A 16,994-nucleotide genomic window follows, 5' to 3' on the forward strand; every position below is an offset into this window, starting at 1 on the left:
AGTATGGGTGCTAGGCAGGTCAGATATTAGTACTGAGGCATCGGAGGTATAGAGCAAGAGCCTGAAGCCAAGTGCTGTCTGGTTGCAGCCACACCAAGCCGGTCAAAGTCTACACCATGATGGTCATTCCTGCAGGGGCTGGAGAAAGAGGTGGAGCCAAGATTTTGAACAGGTAGAAAAGAGGATCCGAAACATTGCATCCTTTATACCTTGGTTTTCTGTGTTGAATATTTCCTCATCGGTGTTCTCTACTTCCTTCTAAAGATTTTTTTTAAAGATACATTTCTCATATTCTTAATGTCATTTAAGATAGCTGAAGATAATCTGTACTGCTGATTAGCCTTCTAGAGATCACTTCACCCCAAACGCTAACCTATCTCCCAATTTTCCATGAAGTAGGAAACTGAGTCATAACTATTTTCTGAATGGGTGAATGAAATGTGTTTTCAATTTCTATCCCATTTTTTACTCTTGTTGTGCAAAGGCAATTAATTATGTACATAAATGACAAAGGTGAGTGCAAAAAAAAGTGACACTTCCTCACCAACTGCTGCTTACCTACTCTTCAGTGTCCCAGTGTACTTTGTCTGCTGGTGTTCATCCTGGCCAGACTGGCACGTGATGCAGGGTCACTGAAAGAGACAGCTGTCAAGGAAAGGGAGAAGGCAGCTCCTCATGGTTGCCAGCCCCGTGAACGCTCCTTCTCTTGAAATGTCGCCTCCGGCATCTAGGATTCTGGCCATCTGCTCAAGTCATAGTGTGTAAGGAATAATGAAAGTACTGTGGGAAGCCACGCTAAATGAGTCTCATTGAGCTTTCCTGAAACACTGAGGTGAAGGGAAAGCTTCTAGAGATAATATGTAGTGTCTGGCAAACAGTAGGCCCTCTACCCTCTTCCATTCACCAGGCGCTGGTGAGCACCCACTTTGAACAAGGCATATGCAAATAGCTATGATGAATACAAAGCTGAACAAGACCTAGACATGTCTTCAAGTTAATTATAATTTAGTGCTATGGTTCTTCAGCTTTTCTCCTCATGCGTCTTTGGGAGAAAGTCACAGATCCTTTCCCTCCAAACACACATGACCCTAACCATAAAATGGAGTTCATCATTTCAGAGACTCTCCTCTCTTCTGAAGTTCAGTCAAGGGCTTATCAAAAAAGTGGAGGGAACAACTTGTCCATTAGTCACTATGAGAAATGTGGAGTGTCGTAAATTATCTGATAGATGAAGTTGTCTGGGAGCAACAAATGGAAGAGCGTAATTCCACATGAAGGTCAGTGCAAGAAAGCCAACCCCATATTCTGGAATTATAAGAAGCCCAGTGTGGCTAGAGCATAAGATTCTTGGGAAAAGCTGAAGGTGAGTAGGAGATGAGGTTAATGATTGGGAGATTGGAGGGGCACCTGAGGGGCTCAGTCAGTTAAGCATCTGACTCTTGGTCCTGGTCTCAGCTCAGGTCATGATCTCATGGGTTGTGAGATCAAGGCCCCTCCCCTCTCTTTCAAGCCCCAACTATGGCTATGTGCTTGGCCAGGGGCAGGATGGGGGATAGTCTGCTTGAAGATTGTCTCCTTTTGCCCCTCCCTCCACTTGTGCTCACCCTCCTGCTCTCTCTTTCTCTCTGTCAAATAAAAAAATAAATCTGTAAAAAAAAAGATTGGAAGACTGAAGTCCAAACACTGGTTTTCAAGCTTAGAACTTGGGTTTTACTGAATAGATAATGGAGAATGTCATGGCCAGAGCTGGGATTCATACCGGTTCTTAGGACAGATGGAAGAGGGCATAAACTGGAGAGGAGTAAGAAGGCTTACTGTGAAAATCTAAGTAGAAGGCAGTAGATGCCCAAACTAAGGTACTAGAATGTAGAGAATGCTAAAGGCACATTGAAGAAACCTATACCAACTGGTGAAGGCAAAATGACAACCCAGGGCAGAGACAAGATACTAGATCCTCTTGCTTCTGAAGCTATCAAATATGTTCCGAGCAAAGTTAAACACTGACAGTGAGAAATTAGTTATTGTTCAGATCTTTCTTTTCATTTACCTTCTCTTATTATTTTTACAATCATTGGTACAATACTTTGGAAAATAATAGGCTTAATAAATGCTTGTTCAATTGAATTTAGTTAAATTTAATTTATAGTATGACAGCTATTGAGCCAACAACCATTATACCTCATTATGAATAATGATGCTGGTCTACAAACACAATTTGAGGAAAACTGAATACTTTTTCCTTATGGGCAATAGACGTACTGCCAGGGCCTTTGAGGGTTGGCACGATATCCTATTTGATTTTATATCAAAAATATGTTGTAGACTTTTCCCCAAAGCTCTATTCCATCATGCAACTTACCCAGGAAATTAAAGTGAAACTAAAATGTCATCTTTGTAAGCTATGATGCTTCTCTCCAAGGGTCCTTGGCACCGAGAACTGTCTTAATGATAGAGGTATACTGTGGGAGCAAGGAAGTGTTGACTTTGGAAGCATAAACTAATTTGGTGAGCTACTCAGATATTGTTTCTTTTTTTTTTAATTTTTTTATTTATTTATGATAGTCACAGAGAGAGAGAGAGAAAGGCAGAGACACAGGCAGAGCGAGAAGCAGGCTCCATGCACCATGAGCCTGATGTGGGATTCGATCCCGGGTCTCCAGGATTGCGCCCCGGGCCAAAGGCAGGCGCCAAACCGCTGCGCCACCCAGGGATCCCTCAGATATTGTTTCTATTCACATTTTAGAAATAGATAGCTCATGGCTCATGAATGGAAGTAAAATACAAAAATTGCATTTTTATCAACATTTTCTTTCCCAACTCAGTGTTTGGTCAATGTGGCTCCTATCTTCAGTTGTAATCACATCAAAATGCATGTATTGACCCTAGCAAAGCGTATCACTTAACTGAATTTCTCTTCCTTAAGAGCTTTTTAAACACTGTTTTATCATGAGCAAAGGCCTAAATTAGGGCATAAAAATAAATTATTGATTTGAGAAAATCTTAACAACTGGCTAACTTCACATGTCTTTCTTGACCACAGTGCTTGTTCCTAGGATTCTTATGATACCTTTTAAATAAATTCCTGTAGCTCAAATGAACATCAATTTTTCTGTTCTTCCTGTCTCTCTTCTGTTTACATTAAGCTCCATAGCTGTGGTTCTCAAATATCCTTACTTTAAAAATCACCTCAGGAGCAGCAGAAACCTGGGGATGCCCTGGCCAGACTCCAGACCTGTGGAATCAGAGGCCACAGTTTGAGACCCACTCACGGCTCCAAAGATAGCTTCTGATTTTCACCACCGGATTGGTTGGCTGTAAACAGGGATGGAATTAGTTCACATGGCATTTTGAAAATGAAACAGTGTTAAACTTGATGGGATGCAAATTCTCCATCTCTCTATTTGCTTACTGAAAAATTAGAGAATTGTCAAATAATAGGCAATAAGAAAGGTTACAGAGTTACAGACCCTGCTTTCCAGTACACCCAGCATGCAAACTTTGCTAGCCCCATCAGGTCAATAGAAGACCTGATTGGCCCTTCTTCGTTCACTGCTCTCTGCTACCGGTCATAGGTCATCATCTTCCCAGAATATCCTCCCCCAACTCATCTTTATGTACTGAGATCCTACTGATTCAGCAGCCAACTTGAGCCCTACTTCCTCCTCCTCTGAACCTTTCCAAAGTTTCCAGCCTTCAATAGCATCCCTGTATTTTCAGCTCCAGTAGTTTTGGACTTTTTATTTTCTATTGCTCTATGGATATGGGCTTTTGATGACACAGTGTCTCATTCTGATCTTCAGCTAGGCCATCTGAATGTCTTCCCCACAGGAATTACAACCTCTTTCCTGGCCAGGCTCTCGTCTTTAGTCTAATCTCTTCTAACATCAAGCATCATGTATTGTAGAATCTTTAAAATTATTAGCTGAATTTCATTTCTTTTGAAAATATGATGGGAAAAAAAAAGAAAATATGATGGAATCTCATTTCTTGCTTCCTTTCCCAGCTCTGTATGTATAAGCATATGGCAGTTTTCTTCTGTATGTTAATACCTATACGTGTAATACACATATGGTAAGTTAGTGACACATTGAAATACTCTTTTTTTCTCATGAGCTGAGGTTCTCTGAATTTTGAGTAAGTATTTGATCTGAAAGTAGGCTAAAATATTCATTGCTGTGATGCAGTCTCTGATAGATTTATAACATCGTCACTCCAGTTAAGAGGGGGGAAAAAACCCTGAAATTATAAAAGAAAGCTTGGATTATGGGAGAAACATCTTTATCACTGACAGAGTAGAGCAAAGAATTGAAAGAATTGGGGGGCTATAGTTTTACCTAAATATGACTAAATTTTAATGCCTGTTTTCTCTCAAAAATAAGAATATTGCCTAAAATATATATAGTGCTTCTAAGTTTATTGTTTTCATTTTTTTTTAATCTTTATTTATTTATGATAGTCACAGAGAGAGAGAAAGAGGCAGAGACATAGGCAGAGGGAGAAGCAGGCTCCATGCACCGGGAGCCCGATGTGGGATTCGATCCCGGGTCTCCAGGATCGCGCCCTGGGCCAAAGGCAGGCGCCAAACCGCTGCGCCACCCAGGGATCCCAGTTTATTGTTTTCCATGTAATTTTTGTCATTCCCTAGAACACCTCTACGATAGGAAAGCTGGGTATTATTATCCCTATTGTACAAATGAAGAAATACCTGAATCCGAGGCTATGGTCTCTAAGCCCATTTCCCATTTCCCATTTTTCTCTGTAAGAGAAACTAGATTGTTTCTGCATACTCCGTGCATGTGTTTGCTAGATCCCACTGGTCTCCACCACCTGTGAGTTTTGTGTGTGCAGGGACCTACCTGTATTGTTTACACTAATTCTAGAACCCAGAAGAGTACTGTTACATAATAAGGGCTGAATAAATACTTCTTTTATGAATAAAGATGTTAGCCTCTGGAATGGAAGGCTAAGAAAGGCTACTTACTGGGTTGGCAAGGTAATGAGTTTGAAGAGGAACCTGGAATTGTTCCTGAAACTCACATGGAAATATGTGCTCCCCCACCTCCTCCCTGCCCATGCAGCAGTCTGACCCACATGGGAAGCTCCTTGAAGGCATGATTGCTTAAAGTCTTCTTTGGTATTTAAAATCCTTCATGAAACTTTGCATTTGAGAGCTGTCATAGGAAAAAGACAATGCTTCTACGTGTGTTCATCTTTTAGTGTTAAGGGCATCAGAACTTTATTGGAAAACTAAAAGAATGAATCTTCATTAATGACTTTCCTATAAACCTACAAACATATCTTAATAATCCACTATGTGAGTGGACACAATGTGACACTTTAAGCCTGCAGTATAGACTAATCAGCAATACCACCTACACTTGGTTCTCATACTCTACGACTGGTCACAATGGGAGACTCATGCTGGAAGTTTTCTTGAAAGTCAAGGAACTTAGATCTAGGGAGGAAAGATTTGGATGAGTTTTCAGGAGAAACAACATATCTCCTTTGCAATGGGATGTGATGAGGAAGCCAACATCAGAATTCTTCCTGCTTTTACTGCATGTCTCAGAGATTAGAAAACTAGTCCTAACAAGCCTCAGACAACAGTCACCATCACTGTAAGCATGGATGGCCAGAGTAGATGGGGGTTGAGAGTGTATGCGTGAATATGCACACACGTACACACCCCATCTACATGCTAGAGTAGATATATGTATTCCCAGTGTTGTATCAAGAGATGATGTTCAGTTCCCAACCTAACTGCAATTTACTTTGCTCCCAGTCAAGAGAGCACATCATGATGCAATGAGTGACCTTTTTACAGAGATAAATCACAAGCCCTCTAAAACAATATGTATATATATAATTATATAAATCATTCTTAAACTGCATAACTTAATTGATAATTACCAGCTTCTTATAAGATGCCTCAACCTATTAGAACATAGCAGGCTGTCAAGGGGTGCCTGAGCAATTCAGTATGTTAGGCAGCTGCCTTCAGCTCAGGCCATGATCCCCGGGGTCCTGCTCAGCAGGGAGTCTGCTTCTCCATCTCCTTCTGCCCCTCCCCCACCCCCACCTCAGGCTCATACTATACCCTCGCTCTCTCAAATAAATAAATAAAATCTTTTTTAAAAAGAAGAAGAAAAAGAACATAGCAGGCTGTCTTAATGCCAAAGGATGGAGAACTACTGACTTCCAATATGATTGTCATACTTAAACTGCCTGGGAATGTTAAAATGCAGATTCTGATTCTCCAGATCGGGGTTGGGGGCCTACAAGTCTGCATTTCTAACAAGCCTAGTGTCTTGCAGCTCTGTGTATGGTCCAATAGCAGCAGCACTAGGGAGCTATTTGACAACCCTGTAGGTGTTTCCAGCGTGCACCACAGTTGAGAACCACCATTCCAGAATGACCAGTTAAGTCACTATAATTGTTTATTGACCTTCCCCAGCTGCAAGTCCTTTGAAAGCCTTCTAAAGGTTTATAAATCAGTGATTGTCAGAATCACCTGGAAAGCTTGGTGAACAGCCTTTCCCACCTTCCCAAATTTTGGAATCAGTAAGGGATAGAATGTGGGCTTGGGAATTTTGAGATCCCCAAGTGCTTTAAAAAAAAAAAAAAGTCATCATGCTTAGATTCACTGACCCAATCTCTATGATGTGGTCCAGGGAAGGCTGGCCCTGGACTAAATAATGAGACAGACTAAATCCTGGGTTGTCTTTGGATATTTCTATCCTTTCTGTATCCTCTCTTCCATATTTTACACTATTTATATGCTTCTCCTACTTCTAATAAAGTCTATGACATCAGTAATTTCTATCTAGGTATTAATGAGTTTGGTATTTTTGGACTTTTCCCAGAGATATTAGAATTTAAGTCATCTTTATGATCTAAAGAGTTCATTTCCTCTGAAAAGAGTGTAACATCAGCAAACGGGTAAGAAACATCACTTAAGAACAGCAACCCTCATGCAAACACGTCCCCCCCACCCCTTCTCTACCTGAGATTGCCTGGATTTAAGACAAACTATTGAAGCTTTTGTCTATTTTCATTTATTCATTAATACAAACTGTTAAGTGTTGATAAGTCCAAAATAACACTAATATTATTTTTAAGATTCTATGAAGTATTAACGACTACTCTTAAGGATATATGTTTATGTCTGATACGGTTAATGTTAACTAAATAACTTTATTATACAAATTGTTGCTTTATCTAGTATATTAGTGTAAAATGTATGCAGTAATATAGATGAGGAAACCCCACTTCCTATGCCTGTGCCTAATAGCAGGTGCTCTATGATGGACAGTTAAAGCTTGATGGATATTTAGTAAAGTGTGCACAGTGCCATCTAGTGGTCAACAGTCATCACTGCAAAACCTAAATGTCTTCATTTTCTAAAATAATTTGATGGCTCAAGAGTAAGCAACATGTTTATACAACTGTCAGACTCTTAAAACAGACTTCTGAATAGCTTCCTTATGACTCAAGTTAGAACCTTGCTTAGAGTTCCTATTTCATTAGGCAAAAGGCCTTTTCAGTACTAATTAATAGATTTTAATGCTTCTTATGCACTAAGCACTTTGCAAAGTGCTTTACATGGATTATCTCATTTGATCTCCACAATAACCCTGCAGTGGAGCAGCTGTTATTTATTTTGTGGAGCAACTATTCTTGTCCCCATTTTACAGATGTGGAAACTGAAACATAAGGACGATAAGTGACTTGCTCAAGGTCACATGGATCCTCAGTAGGAGAAGCAGGTCGAACCTACTGTCCAGAAACCCACACTATTCCGCACTGTGATCTTCACCTCCCAAAATAGTTAGCAGTGAAATAAAATTTTCAAGAAATCTCTATGAAAGAGGGCCTTCCTCACCAGGTCTCTAATTATCAAATATGGTAAAATCGGTTCAAACTCCACTAACTCAGAATTTATGATCAGTAGACTGAATAGTACCTGCTTTTGTGGCTGGTATATAGTTTGGGCTTCTTTTACATGGCCTACATAATATATGCTCAAAATTATATATTAATTAGGTTATTGAATTTAAGGGGACTAGGCTAATACTTAGGTTTGGAGTCACAGATCTTGTAAATTAATAATAAGATAGTAGATCAGAAGGTGTTTAATTATTTTAACACCAATAGCTATCATTTGTTGAGCACCTATGTGCCAAACAAACCCTGTGGTCAGCACTTATATATACATTTTCTCTTTTCTCCTCACTGCAACTCTCTCTGGATAGTATTAGTCTCCTCATTTCTTAAAAAAAAAAAAAAAGAAGAAGAAGAAGAAATAATAAAATATATAGAGGAGAAATAACTTATCCACAGTTTTACAGTTATTAGGGGAGCCAGGAGTAAAACCTCAATCTTTGTAATTACAAAATCTGTCTTTTGCCACTCTTCAAAGACAAATATGTACAATGTTCATGATTACAGTTTTCCTGTGTACTGCCATCCCTGTGCAAAAATACCATCATCTCAGGGCACCTCAGTGGCTCAGTCAGTGGAGCATCTGACTGTTGGTTTCAGCTCAGGTCACGATCTCAGAGCCGTGGGATCCAGCCCTGTGTTGGGCTCCACGCTCAATGGGGAGTCTGCTAGAGATTCTCTCTCTCTCTCTCTCCCCCTGCCCAACACCTATCCATCTGTCTATCTCTCTCTCTTCTCACTCTTTAAAATAAATAAATGAATCTTAAAAAAAAAATTGCCACCATCTCTGCTGGAACCACAGCAACAGGCTCCAGCCACTTCCCCCATGCAAGTCCATTACTCTCTTCCCCTACAGTCTGAAATGACACTTTTAAGCTGCATTTCTGAGCATGTCACTCTACTTAAAACCCGAATCTTCATATTTTCAGTGTAAAGACCAAAAGACTTGCCAAAGCTATAGTGCTCCTCCAGCCTTATCTTGTTCCTCTGTCCTCTTCACAAACCATCTCATAATCCCATTTTGTATCTAGCACCCTGTCTGTCATGGTAGGTCATTATTTCTGATTATCTGTGTGATTGTGAATCACATCTCTATACCTGACTGTTAGTTCTCCGAGGCCGGAGCAACATCTTTGCCTTCTGTACCCAGATATATCCTGAAGGACTAGATCCAGCGGATCTATATGTCAAGCATAAAGGGAATAATTATAGGAATCCCAGTTCCTGCAGAAATTAATTTAATTCCTCAAGAAATTAAATAAACAAACAAGCAAACCTATAGACGCCATCTCCGTGGGAGTACCTTGGTCACAAAATTGAAAAACTGGATGAATAGCATTAAGAAACAAATAATTTCCTTGTTGTATGATATACAAAGATGGTAACAAATTTGGAATCACATAAATATGAATTTATCCAAATCTAGTAAACATTTAAGTATTTCAGTTAGAAAGTGATTTGTGTTCTTCTGTCCCAAATCAGAGATGTGCTAGAAAGTGTTGTTTGTTTGTTTACATGATTCACATTGTTCATTTGTTCAAGTATAATGTACTGTCTCTGTGTATCAGGCACTCTCAATTTTGACTTCATGATTTGTCCCATTTAAGGAATACCATTTCTGCTTTGTAGATGAGGAAAGTAAAGCTCCAAGTCTTCGAGGCTAAGAGGCCATGCACTTGTAGTAGAAGAGCCTTATTTGGACCTAAGTCTTTGGACTTCAAGTGCAGTGCTAATCCCTACTCCCAAGTCCAGAAGGTCAATAGATGCTAGTTTTGTTTTTTATTTTTTATTTTTTATTTTATTTTTTAAAAGATTTTATTTATTTATTCATGAGAGACACAGAGAGGCAGACACACATAGGCAGAGGGAGAAGTAGGCTGTCTGTGGGGAGCCTGATGTGGGACTCGATCTCAGGACCCTGGGGTCACACCTTGAGCCAAAGGCAGATGCTCAACCACTGAGCCACCCAGGTGTCCCATGGTTTTGTTTTTTAAGTAGAGTATCAGAAATGAGCAAAGAGGTGGGAAACAAAAGCTTGGGAGTTGGTAGAAAAGCATATAGGGAGTGCACACTTCTCAAGAACTGAAACCTAAGTATATATTTCACTGAGAAAGACAACAGATTTGTTTTCAAATGTAAAGATGTAATGAAAAGGGAACCTTAAATTTGGTGAAGTTGTGGAGAAACTGGAATTCTCATACACTGTTGATGTGGATATAAAATAGTACCACTATGTTGAAAACACTTGGGAAGTTTCTCAAAAATTAAACATACACGGGCCATACAACCTAGTATTTCCTTCATTTCCGAGTATTTACCAAGAGAAATGATTGCATATGTCTATACAAATATTTGTACGTGATTGTTCATAGCAACTTCATTTGTGACAACCAAAACCTGAAACAACCCAAGCATCCATCAACAGGTGAGTTGATAACCAAATTGTAATATATCCACTTAATAGAATACTGTTCAACAATATAAAGGAACATATTATTGATTCGTGCAACAACATGGGTGAGTCTCAAAATAATTATACCAAGTGAAAGAATCCAGACCCCCCTTAAAAAAGAGAGTACAGAGTATATAATTCCAGCTATATAGAATTCTAGAAAACCATTTTGGAAAGTATATCTGTGGTTGCCTGGGGTGAGAAGTGGGGAGGATTAAAAGAAGCAGGAGAAACTTTTGAGGATAATGGAAATGTTCACTGTCTTGATTGTGGTGATGGTTTCTGGGATGTTATAACAAGACCTCAGCACAAACAGGGAAGAAAGAAAAATGGAATTCCAGACTTTCCAAGTGAAAATAACCATGACTTAAGTTTTGTGAGCTAGTCAATAATATAGCCAAAAAACTGTTTGTTCTTGACCAGGGTAGTTAAGTGATCTGTGACTTAGTTCTGTTCCTGCCTTCTAGAGATTACTATTCCTTTTTCCCCTGCCTCTCTTCCTGCTTTCTTTAACTTTCCCTTCTTTATTTCAAACCTTACAGTATGAAAAGTATATAAATAAATGAAAATATTTTAAATAAATGCAGGTTAGACATCTTTTCAAACACTGTGTTTTTAAAGGGTCAGTGTGTGCAGTGGAAAAATGCTTTCAAGGCAGATAGACTTGTTAATTTTAATCACAAGTGCTATATACTTCGAAGTTGCTAAGAAACTAAATCTTAAATGTTCTCACCACAGAAAAAGAAATGATAATTATGGGACATGACGTGTTAGCTAATGCTATGGTGGTAATCACATTGCAATATAGAAATGTATCAAATCAACATGTTGTGCACCTTACACTTAGACGATGTTGTGTGTCAATTATATCTCACTTTTTTTTTAAGTCAGGTAGATGTGGATTTGAATGCCAGTTTTGCCATTGGCTGGCCTTGGACCTTCGCATTTGTCAGCTAACTTCCCTGGTCTTCAGTTTCTTACATGTAATATAAAGATTGTAGCTATATTTTAAGGTTATTTTAAAAATTAGAAGTAACTAATTACTGTGGTTTTTAGGAAATAATGTTCTTGCTATTATACATTGCAAATCAAGTCTTTGAGATCATGCAATGTCTAGATACACTTACTTACGCCAACTCTTACAAGAGTCGAACACATATGGAAGACTATGGGGTGCCTTGACCAAACCGGACAGATGGTACATGTAAAATAATGGATTTACGTTTCCCTGCATTTGGGGCTGATGTGTTCACTCTGCTTTAATTGTATGTAGTGCACCTGGTGGACATTTGGAACGTCATAGAAGCATTGCGGGAAAATGCTCTGAACAACCTGGACCCAAACATAGAACTCAGCGTGGCCCGCTTGGAGGCTGTACTATCCACCATCTTCTACCAGCTCAACAAACGGATGCCAACCACTCACCAAATCCAGGTGGAGCAGTCCATCAGCCTCCTGCTTAACTTCCTGCTGGCAGCCTTTGATCCGTAAGCTCCCTCTGAATATCTCTGTACATGTTTGGTCTCTCCTTCCTCTTGTCCTTCTTGGTCTTTATTCCAAATAATTTTCTAGAGTGACCAAATACCTCTTTTTTCTTGATCAGTTACTTATCTCAATAAAGTCTCTCTGTGTCTAACATGAATTTTAAATTCTATAGGAAAAAAACTAGAGAGTAAAATAGTGCCATATGAAGTCGAGGACAATTGTATTTCATATGCTGACCTTTATTTAACTCATCCCACGCTTCCCAGAAGCTATGGATGCTTGATAGACTTGCATGATGGCATTCCTGTGGAGCAGTTTAATGAAGCATAAGTGGGAGGATGCTTTTAACTCTCTTCTTTGCAGATTGTCTAAGACAGTGTTTCTGAGATGTCATAACAAGACCCCAGAGCAAACACAGAGAAACTGACAAGGGTTTCTTGACCAGCCTAGAGAAAGTAGCTATTACTTGCATTAAATGGATTGATCAATAATGTGCCACATAAAACAATGTAATGCCAACCACACATGACAATTGAAACTTAGCCTCAATATCTTATAATTTCCTCTCATAGAATCAGAGAATTTCAGAGCTAGCTGAAATATTAAAGACTGTTCTTCCAAATCTCTCATTTTACAGAAAGAGACTATCACTTTTCCAGTGTCTCTCAGCGGGTTAGTGGCAGAGAAGGGATTTAGGTACTCAGCTACGATTTCTTTTCCAAGGCACATGTGGCAGCCTTGTGAAGTGTAAAAACTCCCCCAAATTACTTTATCAGCCTAAGATTTCAAAAGGTCTTTTACTGATAGCCTCTAGTCTAGATATAGGATCAACCATCTCCACTTTCACTACTGGTTTTGAATATTAAAAAGGAACATTGCAAAAAAATAAATAAATAAATAAATAATAAATAAAAAGGAACATTGCTAACTTGACCTTTCAGCAGTCGCATTTTAGGACTCCTGAAAGATTTTGCTTAGTCTCATTGACTGGCCAATGCTTGGGAATATATAAGCCCAGCACTGGAGATGTTCCAGCCAGACTAATGTTATTATACCACTCACAAAAGTCACCAGCTGTCACTTTACAACCTAGAATGGTAACAGAATTATTCATGCTCAGTTTGACCAATGTAGATTATTGTCTTGGGATGTTTATATTTTGAGAAATTCTCGAGCTGAAATAAACAATTCTAAAACAAGCAGCCTGGCTTGATAGATCCCATGCTTAGCCCATGCATACTTCAGAGCTAATGTACTGCTTTGGTCTGATCGCTTTGGTAACCAAGTGACAGGCAGGTAGAGAAGGCTATGGTTCTACATGACAGGTGATAGAATGGAACCAGGCTATAGAAGTGCTGTAATGGCATTTCCATCCTACCCCCTTGATAAGACCATGGAAGCTTCCAGACTTGCCACTAATGTCTTCAGGGAACTTATTTGTTATAAGCGAACAATGGAAAATGTAAAAAGAAAAATGTGATTCTCTCCAAATCTTAGAGTATTGCTGCAGGATTCATAAGGACTCAAAGGTAAAAAAAAAAAAAAAATTGTATCCATAAATATAGAAATGGGGCCAGATTAACAATAAGGGAAGGACGAGTTTATGAAATGTATGAGAGAGCTAATATATACATACTATATTTTGTATGATGTAAAATATCATATCTCAGTATTTCTCACAATATGGGAAATATACAATAGAATTAGATTTTTCACTTCTGTTTGGAAATATTGGGAAAATCACTTTGAAAAAATAGGGCTGAGTATGTTCTCTAACCAGCTAATCATGATTATTTCAAGATCAATGAATGCTAAGCTTAAGGACTATCTCAAGGTAAGGAGCCATTGACATGAATGTTCAAATGGGATATTTGTTTATTTCTTACTCTTCTCACTGATAAAAAAGGCTCTGATGTATAGTTTCAGTAATCTCATCATAGATTTTTTTTAAAACATCCACATAGAGAAATTTCATTTTACAGATTTGCAGACACATCCATATAGAGACCCCAGTTTATAGGTTCTTCCGCATTCTTCCTTGGCTTAGCAAATGAGTATAGGGCAGTTCTGCTGATACTTTCTATCTGATGGCTTTTGAAATTCTAGATGTGAGATGGGAGCCATAAGGAAGCATCAGTAACTGGAGAGAGAAAGTAACCAGAAATATTCACTTAGAAGTGAACGAAACAAGAGACACTTAAGAATAAAGTGCATGTTCAGTTCAATTCGTTATGATAGTAAACTCCTGTTTCTCCAAATGAGATCCAGTATGGAAATCTGATGTTGCTTCCTACCACCTATCCCACAACAGAACCCAAGTGTTTAAGGGAGCCTTCTGCAGGTTGGCAGATGTGAATGAGCCTAGTGCATCAAAGATATGTTGTTACTGTAGAATCACTGAGAAACATTTAGGCGATTTTTTCTCATTTGCTGTAATTTAAATGAACATACCAAAATGGGGGGGGGGATCTAAAATAAAAATTAAAAAAAATAAAATCTGCATTCTAAAGAGGTTATCTGTATATTTCAAAAGGAAAGACAGTATAGCAATTTAAATTCATGAAGAATGAGAACTTGTATTCAGAGAAAGGTGGTTATTATTTGGGTAGTGCCTTAAGATTCACTAGGCTCAGCGAGGAGGAGTCTGCCGTGGCAATGGTAACTTGAAATGGCGTTCAGAGCCCACTGCACTTGGCTGTGGCCCTGAAAGCCAGACTCGCCTTCTCACAACATAGTTCCCCAAAAATAGCACTCCTTCCTTCCCTCCCCAAAGCACACCTAGGTCTCAGTTCTCACACAGGCACACTTACTGCAGATGTCAGTTTCCTGGCTGCAAGGTGTCTCACCAGGTCAGCTTCTCAGAAGGTAGAGAGTATGTAGCTGCAGACACAGGATGATTTCTAGAATGTTAGGAGCTAGCATTTGTGCCCAATGGCTATGCCTATGCTTGCCATGCTATCTCTGAATAGTCCATCTCTAGAGTCTAGAAGATTTTTGTTCTTCCTGACTTTCCTCCTAAAAATGGCTATAGCTAGCAGGAGTCAACCAGTCATCAATTACCAACTGACTGCTAGGCAGATCTTTCCACCCCGGACACTATCTTCTCCAGGGTCCCTAGAAAAATGGATAGGTGCACCCAGGAAGTGTGGGAAGAAGTGTCAGAATCAGGAAGCAGGGATTGAGAGGTAAGAAGGATATTAGGAAGTAGCCAAAGCCAGTCTCTGTATCTTGTCTCTTTCTTCTGTACATTCCTGGATGAGCCTATTGCCTTCCCTTATCTGCTGACAGCCTGGCAGCAGCTTCTCTTCTCACCATTTCTATTATTTTTGAGGAAATTTAGAGTAACAAAAGAAAAACAACATGGAAGCAAGTTACAAGATGACAATTTTTTTTCAATAGCTTTATGGAGGTATAATTGAAAATAATTCTTAAAAGTCTATAATGGCCTTTTGGAGAGGGAATGTCACAAGTTGATCCACTGTGAAGCCCAACTCTCATGATTGAGTTACCTCCCCCTGCCCCAGGTCCCACTGTTCCTTACACATGATTTTGCTATGTCTTACTGTGTGCATGACTGCCTGCCACAAGCTACTGTACAGCGGGACCATGTCTTACTCTTTGTATGCACAGCACCTGAGACAATATCCAGCTCATAATGCATCTGTGAATGAATGAAAGACTGAATGAAAGTCAACGATTGACTCTTCTTAGCTCATCACACTGATTTCTTCTCTTTCTTTTTCTGAAATCAAGTCCTCCTTAATCTCCAGTATATTACCAAGACTAGGGAGTCCAAGTTTGCTCTGATACCTAGATTCATACCCTCTATTTTTACTTCTGCTCTACAAGAGAAGAAAATCAGATATCTATGGCTACTAATGTAAGGGCATCCCATTTCCACACACACAAAAAAAAACTTCAGTGTAGGTCTCTTCCTCTCTTCTTACTTCCCTGGGAAACACAAACTTTAATCTGTTGACTTAATCTCATTTCCATTCACTAGAATCTTCCTTCTTAGGGAAGTTCCTCCTAAGGTAATTATGTGACAGTGGCCTTGTTTTTAGCAAATACTATTTTCACATATATTCAGTCATATAAATATTACAGTAGGAAAAATGATAAATATTAAAGGAACAGTGGTGTTCCTATTTTCAGATGTCAAGCTATATTGTTAATGCCACTTCTCCAATGATAATAATAATAATATACTAATTGTAATAATAGCTAATATGTTGTCAGTATTTACTGTGTGCCAACAATCTTCCTGGTTTGGCATAATATGATTAGAGGGAGGTTAAACAATGTGCAGGTCATACAGCTTCATACTAACTGAGGTGAGCGGGGGAAAAATAATTTGTTTCAGGCATCAGGGTAAGTTCAGCTCTATTCATGCTTTCTGTTTCATTTTTTTAAATGAGAATTAATGTGTGTTTTTTCCCCAGATCTACCCTACTTTTACAAGATATTTTTATTAGGCTCTCATTCCTTACCTTTCCAGTTTGGGTATTTAGATATATCTGACAGTGTATGTGAAGTAAATTTTTGGACTTAAACGTATTACACTGTAGATTTAGAGTCAGTTTTATGACAGCCATCCAGAACTCCAAATCTATCATATAATGGTCTTTCACAGAGAATACAAAATCCTGGTATTTTCCTCTCTGCTTGACATATTGCACCTTGCTGAGCCATTTGAACATCCATTCCCACTGTGGAGCCTCTCCCCCGCCCCACCCCTGACACTATGAAAGGTACCACAGCACTATTTCAGACGCATGGATATAAAATATTCTGAAACTCTGCCAAAACACTTCTGCCTTTTGAGTTTTAAAAACGATTTTGATGTTTAATGCAAGATGTACTACAAAGTACACAGCCCTTTCTCTGTGCACCAATGAAATGTATCATTGACGTTTGAGGCTCGGAGCATGTGTGAGAGCGAAGGAAGAAGAGAAGAGGTCTATAAAACCAAATGTTCTTCTCTTTTTACTATTTGGCCAAAACTAAAAATTTAACATAGTGTTTTCCTGGTGATTTTTTTTCTCACCACATCTTAAACTCAAGATTTCCACAGAATATTCTCCTCTAATCACTAAAATTTTGTTCTAGTTGAAAA

General features: G+C 38.9%; 1 protein-coding gene across 25 annotated transcripts in view; it reads left to right on the plus strand.

The window, feature by feature from the left end:
- DTNA (dystrobrevin alpha) overlaps positions 1-16,994 on the plus strand; it is a 356,943-nt gene that overhangs the window by 252,487 nt on the left and 87,462 nt on the right. For all 25 annotated transcript variants that reach the window (XM_041746612.1, XM_041746639.1, XM_041746631.1 and 22 more), the window contains one exon: positions 11,667-11,880. In XM_041746612.1, coding sequence (XP_041602546.1) covers positions 11,667-11,880 — 214 coding nt within the window. The remainder of the gene's footprint in view (positions 1-11,666; positions 11,881-16,994) is intronic.

The sequence above is a fragment of the Vulpes lagopus genome, chromosome 1, assembly GCF_018345385.1.
Source record: "Vulpes lagopus strain Blue_001 chromosome 1, ASM1834538v1, whole genome shotgun sequence".
Taxonomy (NCBI): Eukaryota; Metazoa; Chordata; class Mammalia; order Carnivora; family Canidae; genus Vulpes; species Vulpes lagopus.